The sequence below is a fragment of the Myotis yumanensis genome, unplaced genomic scaffold (assembly GCF_028538775.1).
Source record: "Myotis yumanensis isolate MYYU_CA2020_CCGP unplaced genomic scaffold, mMyoYum1.0.hap1 SCAF_8, whole genome shotgun sequence".
In the NCBI taxonomy this organism is placed as follows: domain Eukaryota; kingdom Metazoa; phylum Chordata; class Mammalia; order Chiroptera; family Vespertilionidae; genus Myotis; species Myotis yumanensis.
The window spans coordinates 9,146,253-9,164,621 of record NW_027223759.1 but is presented as its reverse complement, the minus strand read 5'-3'; the positions used below and the strand labels follow the sequence as shown (position 1 = coordinate 9,164,621).

At 40.3% G+C, this 18,369-nt stretch overlaps 1 protein-coding gene across 3 annotated transcripts; it reads right to left on the bottom strand.

Annotated features, from left to right (window-relative positions):
* Positions 1-1,761: 1,761 nt before the first annotated feature.
* Positions 1,762-17,480, bottom strand: BZW1 (basic leucine zipper and W2 domains 1). Of its 3 annotated transcripts, none has more exons than XM_070421794.1 (12): positions 17,461-17,480; positions 15,057-15,130; positions 12,917-13,093; positions 9,996-10,090; positions 9,130-9,195; positions 7,307-7,442; positions 6,287-6,396; positions 5,800-5,970; positions 5,438-5,584; positions 4,698-4,836; positions 4,324-4,446; positions 1,762-3,961 (listed from the first exon to the last, which is right to left on the bottom strand). In XM_070421794.1, the coding sequence occupies exons 2-12, from the start codon at positions 15,118-15,120 to the stop codon at positions 3,930-3,932; spliced, it is 1,260 nt and encodes a 419-aa protein (XP_070277895.1). In that variant the 5' UTR covers positions 15,121-15,130; positions 17,461-17,480; the 3' UTR covers positions 1,762-3,929. The 3 variants fall into 3 exon arrangements, with proteins under 3 accessions (XP_070277895.1, XP_070277894.1, XP_070277896.1); XM_070421793.1 differs by lacking the exon at positions 17,461-17,480 and adding an exon at positions 16,257-16,335; XM_070421795.1 differs by lacking the exons at positions 9,996-10,090; positions 15,057-15,130; positions 17,461-17,480 and having other exon boundaries at positions 12,911-13,082.
* Between the last annotated feature and the right edge of the window lie 889 nt (positions 17,481-18,369).

Below are 18,369 nucleotides of genomic sequence, written 5' to 3'. Positions count from 1 at the left end.
TGCCCTTGATCGGAATCAAACCTGGGACCCTTCAGTCCACATGCTGACACTCTAACCACTGAGCCAAACTGACCCTGACCAGGGCTTAAGTTTTTTATTTTAAAATATATTTTATTGATTTTTTACAGAGAGGGAGAGGGATAGTTAGAAACATCTATGGAGAGAAACATCAATCAGCTGCCTCCTACTGGGGATGTGCCGCAACCAAGGTACATGCCCTTGACCGGACTCGAACCTGGGACCCTTTGAGTCCGCAGGCAGACGCTCTATCCACTGAGCCAAACCGATTAGGGCAGGGTTTGTTTTTTTTTAATTGATTTTTATAGGGAGAGAAACATTGTGAGCAAAACATCAACCTGCTGCCTCCTGAACGCCCCCTAAGGAGACCAAGCCTACAATACTGGCACATGCTGATTGGGAATTGAACCTGCAACCTCGTGGTGCCTGGATGATGCCTAACGGAGCCACATGGGCCAGGTCAACTAGGGTTCTTAGTAAGAGTTACTAAGGTGACAGTGATGGATCCTTTTTAAAATTCATTCTAAGTGCACTGGAAAATCTAGATGATTGGACTTGATATGACTCCTAATTACCCAGTAAAATGGGAAGAGGGGTGGAGGAGAAAGGGAGTTTGGAAGCCTTTCTGATCCAACCAAGTTTCACACACTTATGCATAGGGTTATGTTCAGGTACAAATTCACTGCAATTCAAGATTTTAGACAGAAGCCAATTATAAGCTACTTTGAAGTCAAAAGTACTGATTGTATCTTCTAGAGCCCACTTAAAGCCTACTGAACAACTTAAACCTTTAGGACTCAGTAGAATGAATAGGTTAACTTACATATACTAGGGAAATACCTTGTATGAAAAATCATAGCAAGGCACTTAGCATAATTCTCACAGAAATGATTAACTTATTTTACATGGCACCTGAGGGAAATTTTTATAAAGGCAATTTAGTAGTCTAAGCAATAATGTACACTTAAACTGATACTCATGTTACATTTAAAGCCCAGTAGTTGTGCTAGTTCCTGCAAGCAACCTGTGTGACAGCAGACGCATCAGTTAAAATTTTAATACCATTTATCAAAGTGTTCTGCCCAACAACTTAAAATCACTCATCTAGAATTTTAATTGATTTATAGATTAGAAGGAACCCAAATAGCTCTCCCATACATTTACAATCAAGAAAGAATATCTTAAGACCACCAAAGTCAATGGGAAATAACTTGTCTAATGCCTGTGTGAGCTACTGTTAAAAAAAAATGGTGACTGGCAGAAAACAAATTTTCTCTATTTCCTAATAACCCTTGAAGAAAAAAATACTGCTTCAGGATATGGATCTGCATGAAGATATGTCTGGCAATGCAAATGTCTATCTCTAGGTCCTCTCCTACTTTAAAATAAGACATATTAGGTCCACATTCTCAGTGGGGGCGATATCACCCCCAAATGGGACAAAAAAACCTCCCGTATTCTTTTAATGTATAAAGCAGATACAATACACATACAAGCTTATCTGTAATAAAATTTATTGGGGTGCTATAAGAAAACTCTAAAAAGGCTTCCTGGAGGAGAGTGATGAGCTTTGAGAAACACTGAATTAGAAGTCAGTATCTCAGTCACATGCATTTCCTCTTACCACCATCATTATGCTGTGACAAAATATCCTTGGTGTTTTTGGTATTTGGAATTTTCATAAGAACAGCATAATATCTCTAGGACAATACTCCAGAATAATTCAGATTAAGAAACTTATGATCAGCTCTAAACACATTTAATTATGGCATCTAAGAGACTTACCCTCTGAAACGGAAACCAAGTTAGGAAAATCAACACTTATCCACTCATACAAGTACAGTTTTAACATCTATATTAAGAATTACATATTTGAGGCCATAGGTTGGCACTGGCAACTGAGTTCCAAAATTACCACTTAGAATTCTAAAAGAAAATCTGCAGTCCTTTCAGAAAGCATTTCCTTTTTTTTATACTGTCACAGGTGATACCCAGTTACTATAATATTGTAAGTAAACACTACTTTGTCATTATGAAGAAAAAAACTGTGATCAGACAAAGATCATAATGTAGTTCTGGAAGACTACACATTCACTATACACAGTATATAATAAAACAGGGTACACTTTGAATGGCAGTAACATGCAATAATTTGGTTGTTGAAATGTTTCTGCTACATCAGAGTTCTTTGTAGGTGTTTATAGTTTGGGAGCTATAAGGGTGAAAGAGCAATTATTTAATGCTTACATAGTAGAAATGCCTGAATGTATAACATACAGTTACCACTGGACATTAGCATGGAATTTACAAAAAAAATAAAAGATTGACCTATATAACCTAATAAGGATGGACTTTATTTTTTTTTTAAGTCTTTTAAGGACTACAAATTACAAAGCAAAAGCAAATCACTACGTAGAAACCTAGTGAATACATTTTGCCTGTGCATGAAAATTTTATCAAAGTTATTCATTTACAATTTCACCCCATTCACAATGGTATCAATAATAATGCTCTTCTTAAGGTAACTATACACCTTCATTTCAAATTATACTAGGTATTATTCCCTCCAGATGAATTGTTAAACACCAAATTCTTGGCTCATAAAAATGGCACCTTTGAAAGGGGCAATTTCCACTCAGTCTCTGGTGGCATTATTCCAAGCTAATTTCTTTCAATAATCAAAACTTCCAAAATCTTCACTTTTAAGGTGAAGTCTTTCCAACCAAAAGGTGTTGTCACATTTTGTTTTCTGCTGACTACATATGTAGATGGGTGGCAGCAAGAAAAGACGGAAATTAAAATAACTGAATTGTATAGAAAAGATTTTTGGCTCATGGCAATTGAAAAATTTAAAAAGGCAACTAGGGTATGCTAATAGCCAAATGCTTGAATCATTAATTAGTGAATATTTGTTAGGAGAATGAGGCTGGTCCTGTCATTACACTCCATTCTTTACATCAAATACTCTAAGCCAATAGGAAACGAGTTATATTTAGAGTCCCAATTAGAACATGCTGGCACTTAACATTTTCAACAATTTACTGGGTTTAGTACAGTCGTTTCATTACACTATTTCATGAGTCCTTTCCTAACATTCTAAGTGTTAAATTCATTATGTGACAAGACTTTTCTAAGGTACAGTTGTAAATGGTATGACAAGAATACCCCATATGTTCTGCTTGGAAAGACAGAAACTGAATTTAGAAGTTTCTCAATAGGAAAAAGCTCAACTTTCTTCTTCCCACCACCTCTGCCACAGTACAGTTTCCCAAAGACCTCACTTTCAAGCTTTTCTCCAAGGAATGAAAATCAGAGCAAACAACTGAGCTCAAACACATCTGGAGCTAAAATTCAAGAAAATATTAACATGTGAGCAATGGTCCAAATAATCAAGATTCTATGTTAATGAATTCAATTACTGCATATGAGATTTTTACAGAGGAGGAGGGCTTTGGGCATACCGAATTATCACACAAATCATTGCTTTTTGAGACTTTGGATACTTTTACAGTTTAATTTGCAAACAGAATTTTTATAACAAATTATTTTTAACCAAATCATATCTTGAAAACTGTTTATATAGAAAACCCAGGAAAAAAGTGAACTGTTCATTGTGGAAGGCCTTAAATTACATTATTACAGTAGAAAATACAGGAGGTAGAAGATAACTGAAAAGACTAATGCAACATTAGATCCAAATCTACAGCTCCTGTAGCTACTTAAAACATGGTTTTAGAAACTAAACCCAACATTTCCAGTAACCATAGAAACAGTTAAAATAAAATTTGCCATGAAAGCCCTTATATCATGCTTGATATAGGGAGGTAGGAAGATGCGAGAACCAGGACACATGAGACATGACATTTTATCTACAACTCCTGTTTGCTTTACTGAGGGTGTAGTTTCAAAATTCAGTCACCTTCTTCAGCTTCAGACTCAGATTCTAGAAAAGAGGGAAAATGGAGCAAAGCATTATACATCAGAAAGCAAAAGTTCCCTTTTATAACTGTGAAGGCTTTAATAATGTCCTACTTATATGAGGGATATTAAAGAGTATTCATTTATAAATCTCAAAATTCGTATTAGACATTCTCAAAATTTTCAAATTTCCTCCTAAGAAAGTAGTACTAGGGTCATCAGAATATTTTAATAAAGTCTAATTTTCCTTAGCTGCCTTAGAGTTAATAAATGAACAGAAATCTGTACTCTAGGTACAAAATGGTATCTGAAAGAAAGAGGCAGCATGTGCAGATGTTCTATAGCCACACTTAACCAGTTCTTAGGCTTCTGCCACAAAAGACTTACCTTCTTCAGCATTTTTGAGCCACTCCACAAACTTTTTCATTTGTTCAAGGAAGACACTTTTCCCCTTTGCAACATGTGCATCTTTGTACCACTTCAGAATGGGTTCCTCACTCAGGACTTCAGCTGTAAAGAAGAGAGTGAGCATTATATTCGGGAAGTTTTCAAACATGTCTCTGACGCAGCATTAGAACCTACCTAAGGTGCAAAAAAGATCCTATTGAAAGGAAAAACAAACAAACCTGTATTCAAAACATTCTTAATTGGTATCTTCAACAAGTAATTTTTAAAGAAAAACATAAAAGACCCAACTACCCAGCCAGGGCCACCTTTTTATTTAAAAAAAAAAATAAGTTTTTTGAGAAATTTTAAATTACCTTTGTAAAAAAGCACCACTATTTTCTGGAAGGCTTTCATGAAATGAATGTTATCATAGCAATACTCCTGAATCTTCAGTAACAGAGTCAGCTCAGACTGACCTTGAGTAGTAAAGGCAGCAAGGAGAGGGCTGTATTGCTTTTGAAGGGAAGGGAGAAAAGATTTAGTTATTTATTCTGCTAACTATCCATTATAAAATTCCTAAAATACAGAACATAACTATCTTTTACAATCACTGTGAATTATATTCTCTTTAGTGGAAATTAAAGAAAATTTCCAAAATTCCATAAAAACTAAACACCAAATTGCAGGCATAAACTACTTTTAAATACTCGTTTTTAACCTGTGAACCAAACAAAACCCAAGCTAGGCTTTCAAAAAAGTTACATCAATAATATCTGTCTATTTACTGGTTGAATTATCCCCACGAACTAGTTGTGATAAACACTCTTAGAAAAATACAGCCCTACCCGGTTTGGCCTGTGGACTGAAAGGTCCCAGGTTCGATTCCGGTCAAGGGCATGTACCTGGGTTGCAGGCACATCCCCTCTGGGGGGTGTGCAGGAGGCAGCTGATCGATGTTTCTCTCTCATCGATGTTTCTAACTCTCTATCCCTTCTCCCTTCCTCTCTGTAAAAAAATCAATAAAATATATTAAAAAAAAAAAAGAAAAATACAGTAACAGTTCACTTTTCCAAATTTAAAAGCAGAATGTTTTGTCAAGGCACAGATCTAATACCTTCAAGTGCTTGATGGCTTGCTCTGCTACAAGCTCCTCTTTTTTGTTCCATTCCACGGTGCTCATTACACTGGACCAGATTAATCCAATAACAACTGGTTCTGGGATGTTGTTTTTTTTCATCTCCTCCTTGACATACAAAATTATCTGCAAAAGAATCCAAATTTAGTTAACATAAATGATATGTATGTACATACTCCATACATACTCCCCGAAGTGTTATAATTTCTGGGCCCAAGAAGGCACTAAATATAAAAAAGACAGGCAAAGCCCCAGCATAATATTCTATAGTTATTAACTAAAGCCCACTCTAGTGAAATACTTTAGCCAGATAAAGACAGTTTAAACAAAAAATATCTTACATCCTTAAATGGATCACCACGGGACATCTGTTCTTGAAGCTCTTTCTGGAGTTCTTTACGAGCTCCTATGGTTTGCTGATTCCGAACATATTCTGAAAGCTCTTTTAAGCCTGCCTCAGTGAAATACTTAGTGAAGTGTTCAACACTTTGTTTATTGGCAGGAAAAAGTTCCTGAAAGGAGAAGTTAATCTAGTTAGAACAACTCTTAACAGATTACAAATGACAAGTTCCTTATTACACTTTCCTGGCAAGAATGGCAAAAGAGAATGAAAGAAGATACCCCAGCTGGTGTGGTTCAGTGGTTGAGCATCAACCTACGAACCAGGAGATCATGGTTTGATTCCTGATCAGGGCACATGTCCTGGTTGTGAACCTGATCCCCAGTAGGAGGCATGCAGAAGGCACCCGATCAATGATTCTTATCATAGATGCTTCTCTCTCTCTCTCTCTCTCCTTTCCTCTTAAAATCAATAAAGAAGCTACAAACCATCAGTCTGTTATCCATGCTGACTCTCCGAAGACTTGAAGCTACTGCATTGATGTCTTTTTCATTTATCCATGATTTAAAGAGCTTTACAGCAAAAGCTGCTGAAACCCCTGTAGAAAAGAGCGCACTTAGCAGAACCGCCTTTCTGGATTCAACCTCCCCATTTCCTCCCTCCATAGGTAAGCCACACAGGACTACTCCCTTTATTCCCACTTACTCCTGAACTTCCCTCTGCTACTGCTTACCATTTAACTCCAATTTCTCTAGTCTATCATTTGCTGATTATATATTCTTACTCAAGTGAAACTGTTTTCTAATGTGTAAAATGAGGGTAAACAGTTCTTACAATTGACAGGGTTGTTGTGAAAATTAAAATAAGGCATGTTAAACACAGAGTACTCTGGCCAATGTGGCTCAGTTGGTTGTAGCATCATCCCATACACGAAAAGGTTGTGGGTTTGATTCCCCATCAGGGCACATATGAAAGGCAAATGACAAATGTTTCTTTCTCTCCCCCTCTCCCTAAAATTGATAGAAAAATATCCTTGGGTGAAGATTAAATAAAAAATAAAAAATAGTATTTGTAAAGAAAAGTTATCTTTGTTACTATAAAAAATAATTTACCTATGGAGATCAATATAGGGACTTATTTTCCTTTTCAGCTTGACATTTCCCCCAATAGCATTTTCACTATTAAAGATGATCCCAAGTCTCCCAATTGGAATTAATCTCCTTATGGGTTACCATGGAATTAAAATTCTTTTATTTTATAATCACATTGCATCTGGACCCTGGATATTTGCTATATACCTAAATTAAACCATTAACCCTGGATGCCAAAAGTATATAATAAATGTCTAATGAATCTGAATCAACTTATTAAATTTAGGGACAGTTAAAAAGACAATTACACAAGTGAAATCTAAATAAACTCTAAGTTTTATATCAGTCCATCTTTCATGCTCTTATCTACCCTACCCTCAGCCAACTAAAAACTAACCTTTACTAAAGGTTAATTACCTTCTTTAACCAAATTCTCATTATAAAGGCTATTAAGAATGGATGCATTAAGTGTTCCATTAGCCAGAAGAACACCAGTCAACATAGCCAGCTTGTTCCTCTCCGACTCTGAAAAACCCTTTAAGAACAGCAGCAGCTGTAAAAATAAATAGTTATAGGTTAAAAGAGCAACTATTTAAAGAGAAGCAGTAAAGCATACTATACTGGTTACAAGTATGGGCTCTGGAGTACCGTCCACGTCAGTTATAATACACACCAGAGGCCCGGTGCACCAGATTCGTGCAGTGTGTGTGTGTCCCTCAGCTTGGCCTGTGCCTTCTCGCAGTCCAGGACCCCTGGGGCATGCCCGCAAGCCAGCAGTCACACATCTCTCTTGCAGCCGGGGAGCCCTTGCTACTTACCGCCCGCCACCACTGCTACACTTGCCAGCCCAGCTTCTGGCTGAGCAGTGTTCCCTCTGTGCAAGCGCACTGACCACCAGAGGACAGCTCCTGCATTGAGCACCTGCCCCCTGGTGGTCAGTGTGTGTCATAGCTACTGATTGTTCCACTGTTCATTCGATTTGCATATTATGCTTTTATTATATAGGATTAGCTGAGTGATTGTAGGCAAGTTAACTTTTGTTGCCTCAGTTTCTTCATATGTAAAATGTGGATTAAACTTGTTCATAGGGTTTTTGCAAATATTAAATGAGTTTAATTAGAATAGTGTCAGATACTTGGTAAATGTTACCAAAAACATTATTACCATATATTCTGTGCACCTATACATATTGTATAGCCAAGACTCAAATAGCAAGTAAGCTAAATTTCCCTTTTTCAATGTATTTAGTTCTAATCCTCTATTGTCTATCTTTTGAACAAACTCCACTTTGATTTTTAGTCTTCTGCCACTTATTTGGACACAGAGCTAAGGAACAGTGTATAGCAAATTAAACTAAATGATTTACCCCCAAACTACATTTCAGAAACAATCTACCTAAATATCTAAAATTATCTCAAATCTAAACAGTAAGGAGTTTCCAAAAAAAATTAAATACAAAAAATAAAATAAAATTAAATACAGAACTATCATATGATCCAGCAATCCCACTTCTGGTATTTACCTTAAGAAACCCAAAACACTAATTCAAAAAGATATATGCATTCCTATGTTCACTGCAGCATTATTTATTTACAGTAACCAAGGTATGGAACCAACCCAAATGCCCATCAACAGACAAGTGGATAAAAAAAGCTGTGGATAGAGCATCGGCCCATGGTCAGGTTCGATTCTGGTCTAGGCTCCTCAGTACAGGCTCCATCCCTGGCCCCAGTCAGGACGCATATGGGAGGCAACCAATCGATGTGTCTTTCTCACATCGATATTCCTCTCTTTCTGTCTCTCCCTCCTACCTTCCACTCTCCCTCTAAAAAAAAGAAAAAATGAATGGAAAAATGTCCTCGAGTGAGGATTAACAACAAAAAACTGGTACATATATATTTGACCATGAAAAAGAACAAAACCTTAATATAGATGGATCTAGGATATTATGCTAAATGAAATAAGTCAGACAGAGAAAGGCATATGGCATATGATTTCACTTATATAGGGAAATCTAAAAAAATAAAAATAAAAATGAACAAACAGAACAGAAATAAATTCAAAGAGAACAAACTGATAGTCACCAGATGGAATGGGGACTGGTGAAAAAGGGGAAGTAATTAACAAGTACAAATGACAGTTACATTTAAAATGATCTGAAACCTGTGGCTGAATTAGGACTTAACACTCCCCTTTTTTACCTCAACCGTCTTTCCCACAAAACATATTGCTCTTCATACCTTTTTCACTTCATCTTCAAAACCTTTCTCCAGGTATTTGTAGCGCCTGATTAACTTGTTAAAAACCTATTAAGAATAGTAAAGAAATAAATTAAGTTCAATGATAAATTCATATATACAGATGCCAGGTTCCCAAAAAGATCTAGGTCAGGGCACCTGAGATCTCAGTGATAGTATCTCTAGAACAGCAAAGAAGTGAACCGTCCACTAGATATGTTTATAAGCTGTTTAAACCTGCTTGGGAAGAGTCTGTCAACTCCCAAACACTGCAATGTTCCAATGCACCGCTGTTAACACTTTAACAGCAACCCACAATAAATCTTTATTGCCAAATATTAAAGCAAAGACTAACTGTTGCTCATATATGTCATTTACCTATTTGTAGGATATACTAAATAGTTCTACTTTCCTAATGACACAGATAACAAAATCGGTTACACTTGAATTCTTGGCTTATAGTAATGCAAGCATAACTATGTATGAAACATTCAAATGAGATTTTGATTGTTAAGCTAATCTGCCTGTAACTCATTCACTTTTTAAAAACTCATACACAGAATAACGCAATGATAGAAATCATGACAGGGAACATTTTCACATTTCATTTTCACATTTTTTCTTAAAAAATGGATTCATTTCAGAGGGACAAACAGGAAAAGAAGGGCTAATTCAATCTTTTTCTACTTTGTTTGCCTCAACACATTTTGAAGTTTCTAATTCATCATATTTCACAAGAACATTCACTTTAAACCTTCAATTCAAATTCCTTCAATCTACTGCAACCTCTTAAAAGTAGATGGTTCCTTAAACATTAGTCATATAGATATTGGTAGGTAACCACAATTATTATGTAAAGTTTTATTTACCTGAGCAAATGCTTGCATGGTCTCTAGGTCTTCTTGTGCTGCAAACACACAGACATCTGTACGCATCATGTCATCTGCCAGTGTACCACCTGGGGCTAAGGAACAAAAAATTTGCAGTGACCTTCATTTAAAATGAGTACCATTTCAATTTTACTTTTTGTGAGGATTCTCATCTCTATACATAAAAGGCTAAGTGACCAGCCATACGTCCGTCCTACCAGCCGGTACATATGACACACACTGGCAATTTAAAAATAAACGTCAACTTGAGCATGAGCATGCACGATACGTGTAAAGCTCTCAGAATGGATATTATTAAAATCCCCCATGAAATGATTTGTAACAATCTATTATTGAAGCTACCTTTGGAAATAGTATATCTATAGATTATATCTAAACATGCGATTCTTTGTCCTAAAAATGAGCACGTTCATAAATTAAATGAAGAAATTTTGGATATACTCGGAGATTTTCAGACCTATTTGAGTGATGATTCCATTGATTCAGTGGATGATGCCGAAAACGAAAATTTTCCCATTGAATTTCTTTAATAGTACTCCTTCGGGAATGCCATGTCATAAAAATAAAATCGCAAGTAGGTGCAATCATCATGCTACTGAGAAATCTTAATAGCAAATGGGGCCTTTGTAATGGTACTAGATTTATTATCAAAAGATTGAGACCTAACATAATTGAAGCTGAAATATTAACAGGATCTGGGGAAGGAGAGGTTGTTCTGATTCCAAGAATTGATTTGTCCCCATCTGACACTGGCCTCCCATTTAAATTAATTTGAAGACAGTTTCCCACGATGCCACAATGACTATTAATAAATCACAAGGACAAACTCTAGACAGAGTAGGAATATTCCTACCTGAACCCGTTTTGGACATGGTCAGTTATATGTTGCTTTCTCCTGAGTTTGAAGAGCATGTGACATTAAAGTTAAAGTTGTAAATACTTCATTATAAAGGAAATTAGTCAAGCATTCTGGAAGTGTTCTTACTCTTATGTGGTATACAGGGAGATGTTAGAGTAAGTTTAATCCGTTTATCAGTCATTGTTTTTATCAATGTTTTTGTTGTTTTTATATGTCTTTGTTGTTATTTTATTAATCAATTTATATATTATTTTCATATATATTTTACTAATTTTCTTTCATCTCTTACACTTCTATTATAGAGAAAGGGCGAATAGCAATATTAAAATATTTCTTCTAGCCCTAACCGGTTTGGCTCAGTGGATAGAGCTTCAGCCTGCAAACTCAAGGGTCCCGGGTTCGAGTCCAGTCAAGGGCATGTACCTTGGTTGCGGGCACATCCCCAGTGGGGAGTGTGCAGGAGGCAGCTGATCGATGTTTCTCTCTCATCAATGTTTCTAACTTCCTATCCCTCGCCCTTCCTCTCTGTAAAAAATCAGTAAAATATATTTTTTAAAGAAATATTTCTTCTAATTAATTTCCTTTCAGTGTGCACAAATCTGTGCACCGGGCCACTAGTTATAAAATAAAATAATAAAAGTTCTAACATGATTTAAAAGCAAGTCAATTTCTCAGCAGGAACATGGCTAAGTTGGTTCAATATGTGTGAATAAAGTGAAGCAGTTTACAGAAATAGCCCACTTTAGGAACTCAATGAAACCCACTGCATTAATCAATAGAGCCAAATCTGTCACTCTAAGCGGAGATGTTCAAAGGTGGTTTAGATATGTAATTTTACATAAATTCACAAGTTAGAAACTTTATTTTTTAGATACATTTGTAAGTATTTGTGGATAAAATGATGTCTGTATACTTAAAAATATGGGGGAGGAGGGATGAAATTGGCATAAACCGAGTAAGACTGTTAATAATTACTGAATTAGAAGTTCATACTATTCTCTCTGGGATATGTTTGGAAATTTTCTTGGTACATGTTTTAAAAATAATTCTATAAACAGGCTTCTTGATAGCAATATTATGAATGGTAAATAGATGTATTTCATATTTCTTACTACAAGCTGGTAATACAATGAAAGAAATATTCATTTGACTAGGCACGAGAAAATATTAATGTTAAGTTTCTGTTCCATCACTGAGCAATTGTGTGACTGCATGTAAGTCACTGAAGCCTTTCTAAGCATCCATTCTGCATGTATACAAATGGAGTTCTGATTCTGTCAGCTTGGCCCTGAGGGTCAATACAGTTATTACCGTGAAAACATTTTGAAATACATTAAAGAGCTATGAAATGAAATCACCATCATCATTTGAAGATATGTAATTCAGTTGCACAATCTGTTAAGGTACCCTGAGCTGTTGAGGGTGGATGTAGAAGTTAAAGCAGCACTGTGCAACAAAAATATGTGAGCCACATAATGTAATTTCACATCTTCTACTAGCTATATTAAAAAGCGTGAAATTAACTTTAATACACTTTAACCCAGCATGTCAAAATAGTTTTGAACATCCCAGTATTCAAATTATTGTTGAAATCTAAGCCTTTAAAATCCAATGCCTATTTTACACTTTCAGCACATCTCACTTTGGACAAGCCACATATACTTTGTAGCTAATATACTGAAGCATACAGGACTAGAGGCTTTTAAATATAGAAGTATTTCATAAGCTAGAACAAGAGGGAAGGGTTTTCCAACCTGTTCAAGCACATATGGGGGAGGGAGGAGAGAATCACTCATTGGGAGGTCTTGTAGGGGTTTGGATTATCAGAAAAGTTATCCCCAAATGTTATAATTCTGTAAAGCTAGATAGAGCAAGGCAATCTGCTAACTTGCTATGGTCTGGGGGTTAAAAGTGGAAAAATCCTAAGGGGGTTAAAAAAACCAAAGCCAACCCAATTTCATGGGCTTGTCAAACGGTTTATAGTCTGGATTCTAACAAACTTCTCCATACAGCACACTTCCCACAAAACCCAGACTCTTACCCAGCATTCCCCCGGCCACCAGAATGTCGAAGAGTGTTTCTGCATATCGGCGGTAATCAAGTTTTGCTCCAGAAGCATCAAGAAACTTTGCTACTGCTTCCAAATCAGTACCAGTTTCACTTAAGCCTTGAATAATACAGTCTTGAAACTGAGTAGGGTCAAACCTCTCTTTTTCATCTAAGGAGAAAGAAAACCCCATTTAGCTTTAAAAGGCTTATCAAAATGCCATGAAATCACCACCTTAGGGAGTTATAACCACTGAATAAGTTAATCACATTCATCACTATGTCATTTATTTCAACAGCTGGAAAAAAAACTAAGGTAAGCTGGATTACCCAAGACCTGGAACGCTAGCAAATAAACAGACTGAACACACATCCTGTGCAAGTTTCCCCTCTGCTAGTCCAAGGCAGGTGCCTAGGCACAGAACTGTGTAGCTTTTCTTCCACTATTTTTCACATGAGTCGCAGTAAGTAAGCTAAATAAGGTAGTGTGTTTCTACTGCCAGGGAACAACTTCTATCTGAGATGTTCCTCCATTGCCCCTGGGCCTTTCTGAAACTTAGGGCATCCTCTAAAAATTTCCTGAGTGAAGTTTTGTCCAAACATTGGAGCTGTTAATTCTTTTCTTTAAATGCCCATAATACTTTGTATGCTTTTTTAAAAACACACTCCTTTGGTACTTAAGATCCAATGTATGACAGAAACTACACTAGCTCCCTTGCTTCATCCTTACAACAACCTTGTGAGGAAGATCTTTTTTGTTCCAACTATTCAGAAGGACAACTAAAGCCCAGAGAAATTAAAGGCCAGTAGCTAAGAGCAAGGACTCGAGTCAAACTGCCTGATACAAATCCTGACCATCATTTAACTGTCTGAGCAACTAGTCTCATCCTTTATGTGTAAATTTTCCTATTGCAAAAAGTAATTAAGAGTAGTGCCTATCTCAAAAAGTTGTTGTGAATATTAAATATTAAGATAGAAAGCACCCAGAACAGTGCCCTGGGTACATACCTAGCTTTCATTGAATTGTTATCACACACTCCATGATAGGATTTGATCTCTGTCTAGGTTAGAAGCTACCTTAACTTTCACACAGCATGAGGGTGACCAACTCCTTGTTTGCCCAAGATCCAATCATTAAGAATTAGGAGAGCACCAGGGCTCTCAATCTGTAAGCGGGAAGTGACATCTCTTCCTGTTACCAATGAAATTATTTATATAAAGGTGAATGCCAGTAATCCACATACTCTTCCCTATTATTGCTAAATTGCTCTGGTTTCCAACTTCTGTTCCTCCTCTTGAGAAAATCTACTGACTTAAATGTAAATGAATCGGCAAAGACTAGAATCAAATCACTCTTTGATCTCCCCAATACAAGGGGACAAACTATAACTACAGATTTACAAAACATTCAGAATCTGTATCTCAAAGTGTCTCTATTTAGAGTAGAAAAACAATTATTAACCAGTAGTTGACCCAGTTCTCCCTTTTCTCAAAATGTACTATAAAATAAGGTTGACATGTGCTTTTGAGCAATAATGAAAAGTTTGGGGGGGAAATACTAAGCCCAGTATAAAATATACCTGAGATCACATCTCATTTAACTTTGCATCAGCAGTATATAACAATGTTTTGCTACAAAATTCAATATTCATCTAAGTGCCCACTAATATAAAGAAGTAGTTTGTATAATTTTAGTAATTTCTTAGTAAGTCTGTGAGAAATATTTAATTTCAAAAAGAATTTACAATGTTAAAAAAAATTACAATGTTAATAACTTCCATAATTAACTTCCATGGGCCAAGTCTGATTTTGCTCTCACCAATCTTCACAACCTTTGGGTGAAATTAGTGATCACAGCAGGAGTTCTCTTTTTATAAATGAACCTTTTCCCTCAAACAAAAATGTGCTTAAATGAAATTTACCATTAAAAATGCAGCCCATACTTTTCTAAAAAAAAATAAATAAATAAACTACTTAGAAACATTAAGGGTATCTGAAATAGTCAACTAGAAATTCACGTTCCTTTCTTTATTTTCTCTTATGGTTTTAGTACTGAGCCAACTGTCACCCAGAGGAACCAAAGAAGTTATTCTGGAGGCCTGAAGAAAGATACTTCTAAAACACACATTATTTACCTCTTTTTCTGGTTTTAAAACGCTGGCCTGATAGCGTTGGCTTTTGCTGCTTTTGATTATTCATAAAAGACACCCTAGGAGAAGAAAAATAAGGCCGTAAAAATCAGTGCCATAACATCCACTTTGAAAACAAAGCACTAAACCGAGGTCTAGTCTCAAGTAAAACAAATGGAGCCCTCACTTTCGGTCTTGACAACATACCTGATCAATAATTACCTTCGCTTTAAGTACCTAAAACCTCAAAACGTGCCCTTCTCCCCGCAAGAAGCCCTTGAAGGCTGCAGCGAGCACTTCCAGGAGACGACAGCGCGGTGATTGGTGGCAAGTCACCCCCAGACACAACGCTTTGGTGTCGTCCTCGCTCCTCTAAACCCGCCGACACCTCCCGCTAACTAACAGGTGCCCAACTGGTCAGTCAACGCGCAGGACCCGGTCAAGGGGCGACTCCCGGCGGGGGGCCTGCCCTCCCGCCCTCCCGCCGTACCAGCGACCGCAGCGCTCCCGCCGCCGCAAGACTAACTGACAGCGGGCCGAGCCGCCCGCGCCCCCGCCCCACGATCCCCGATCCCAGCCTCCTCGAGGGCACGTGTCTCCCGCCCACGCCCTTCCCGCGCCAACCACGACCCGCCACCCCGCCCAGGGTGCCCGGGGTCTCGGCGGGGCGCCGTCGGGGCCGCTCCGCGTCCCGCCGCCCAGTCTCCACTGACCCCGTCGCCGGCGCGGACGGCCGCCGCGACGAGCGGACCGCAGGCGCCGAGGCGCTTCGCGCCGGGGGCCCCGCCGCCCCGTACATCCGCCCGCCCTCCAGCGAAAGCAGCTGCGGGGGAGGCGGCCGCAGTGGTGGTGGCGGCGCCTCCGCCCTGCCCGCCGGAACCCCCCACGCGTACATCACCCAACAGAGGCCGCGGCGGCTTTGTTACCCAGGCCGGGCCGGGCCGAGGGGGCTGTCCCAGCCCCGGCCTCCGCCTCGGGCGCCGCGACGCCCTCCCCGGGGTCCCCGTTCCGGCCCGGCCGGCCCTCGGCCTCCCCGGTGAGACGGCGGCCCGGGCCCTTGAACACTGGCTCCCGCCCGGCCTCATGTGGCGGCCTCCGCCCGGGCCCCTCCGAGCCGGGCCGCATGGCGCCCGCCGCCGCCCTCGCTCTCTACCCGCCGCCCAGGGGCCTCCACTCGACCCGGGGCGGGAGGGCGCCGAGCCTCACCGAATTTAAGGCGAAGAGAAAAGGGCCAGAAACTCCAGAGGTGGCGACAACTGCGGCGGTCCGGCGGTCTCTGCTCGGCGACCGGAACTAACGCGAGGAGGAGGAGGAGGAGGGAGCGGCGCCGCCCCGCCCACCGCTCTCCTGTCGCGAGATTTCGTCGCGCGCCTCGCCCCGCCCCTCTCTTGCGAGGAGCCCACGCCTTTTCCACATCCGGGGGCTCGGGATGGGAGAAGAGGAGAGGGGAGAATGGAGGGTTTCCAAGCCATTTTTTAACTTTGTCTTTGAGTTCCGGGTTTCCCGGACACTCACCCTGGACTAGCCTGTCGTTCTCCCACCGCGTCGCTATCCGGCCTCTTAGCACCTGGAGGGGTTGGAGGAACAAAAGGTCCCCCATCCCCCCCGACAGGCTCGAGGCAGTTGGGCTCCGGCGCCCGCGTCCCTTCCTCCTCGACCAGCTCCTCTCACCGGAAGTCGAAGCGAGAGGGCGGGCCGAGGCGGGGGGTCGGGGCCCTTAACGGGTGGGCGCTGAGGTTGGTTAGGGGGACCTGCTCGGCCTGGCTTCCGCTCGGGCTGTGCTGGGTCCCCAGCCCCGGGGGTGCTGGGGGGGGGGGGCGGGGAGCGAGGAGGCCCCGCTGAGGGTCCAGGAGGAAGCCCGGCCCCGGGACTGTCGTCACCGCCCGGGGCAGAGGTCTCTGCGTTTCCTCCCGGGAGCGGTCGGGGTGGGGACGGAGGGAGAGCATCCAGCCCCGGAGGACGTTAAAAAGCACAGGTGTCGGCCTCCCCGAGGAGACCTGGCGTGGGACTCAGGACCGTGCCTGTCCAGCAAGTTCCCGGGGCTGCTGACGGGGGCCACACTTCTGAGAGCCCGTGATGGCGAACCTTTTGAGCTCGGCGTGTCAGCATTTTGAAAAACCCTAACTTAACTCTGGGGCCGTGTCACATATAGAAATGTTTTGATATTTGCAACCATAGTAAAACAAAGACTTATATTTTTGATATTTTATATATTTAAATGCCATTTAACAAAGAAAAATCAACCAAAAAAATGAGTTCTCGTGCGTGTCATAGGTTCACCATCACTGGACTCGAGGGTGTGTGGTCAGAGCCCGGGGCGAGGAGATGGTGCGGTGCGTGTGAGCAGCAGTGCAGGCGTCATAACACAGTGCAAGCAGGAATGCACGGGGCCTCCAGGGCCTCACCTCACCTTTCCGTTCCGTTTGTACCTCCGTTTGTACCGTAGTTGCTTCCTTACTCTCCTATCAGAGAAACCCCCAAAGCAGGGTTTGTCCCTGAAATCACCTTCTCTGGATCTTCTCTTCTTCATCAAACATTTTGGTAAATTAGTCTATATAACTTGGCTTCCTTAACTCAGTACCCTCTGCTCTCCCTGCCCCTCCCAACGTCAGGGAACATTTCTGAGTTCTTTCCAGAAGTGATTGCCAAACCCAGTCACTCCTTCAGTACTCCCCTTTGGGCCTCCTCGGAGCATCTAAGGCGTTGTTACCCATGGCCTTAAAATGTCACTCCACTGTCCTTGTTACCTCCCCCAATACTTTGTATTTGCTGGGCTCCTCTTTTCTGTATGCACGCCTTTTATTTTGTGTCATGCTTTCTTACATGTGCAATGGACTGTGGACGAAAGGGGCCACACGCTGACCTGACAAGCTCAGGAGAGGCCTGCATGGCGGTCTTGCAAACTCAGAGACCTAAAGTAACCACAAAGGATGGTCTGAAATTAAACTTTAAAAGCCATTATGATGGGCAGTTACGTCCTAGGCCGGTATCTTCACTGACAAGGTCAACCTTTACCTTAACTGAGCCTATCTGTCTTTTTGCATCTATGATAACATACCCTTGAAATGTCTGGGTAACTTGTAACTTCCCTTTTTTTGGAGCCTCTGGGTCACCACCAACTGTGCTGGGCACCAGGACAGATACTACAAATTCCTTCATTATCATGTTAATTGATCCTGCACCCACCTAAGTATGTGTCCATCATTTTACTTTTTATCCAATCCCAGGGGTTTCCCCGCTTCGCTTAATCTATCACCAATGAATTTCATGTAACCACCTACGTCCCCCAAAAATTCTTTACAGGTTTCAATGGGTTTTT

What these genes read in the sequence shown, in the direction of transcription:
- BZW1 (XM_070421794.1), bottom strand. Translation starts at nt 15,120, where the DNA reads ATGAATAATCAAAAGCAGCAAAAGCCAACGCTATCAGGCCAGCGTTTT. An exon ending in TGAGAATTTGGTTAAAGAAG is followed by an intron (nt 6,397 to 7,306) that starts GTAATTAACCTT and finishes TCTTTTCTACAG; the next exon opens with GGGTTTCAGCAGCTTTTGCT. An exon ending in GCATGGATAACAGACTGATG is followed by an intron (nt 5,971 to 6,286) that starts GTTTGTAGCTTC and finishes TTCTCCTTTCAG; the next exon opens with GAACTTTTTCCTGCCAATAA.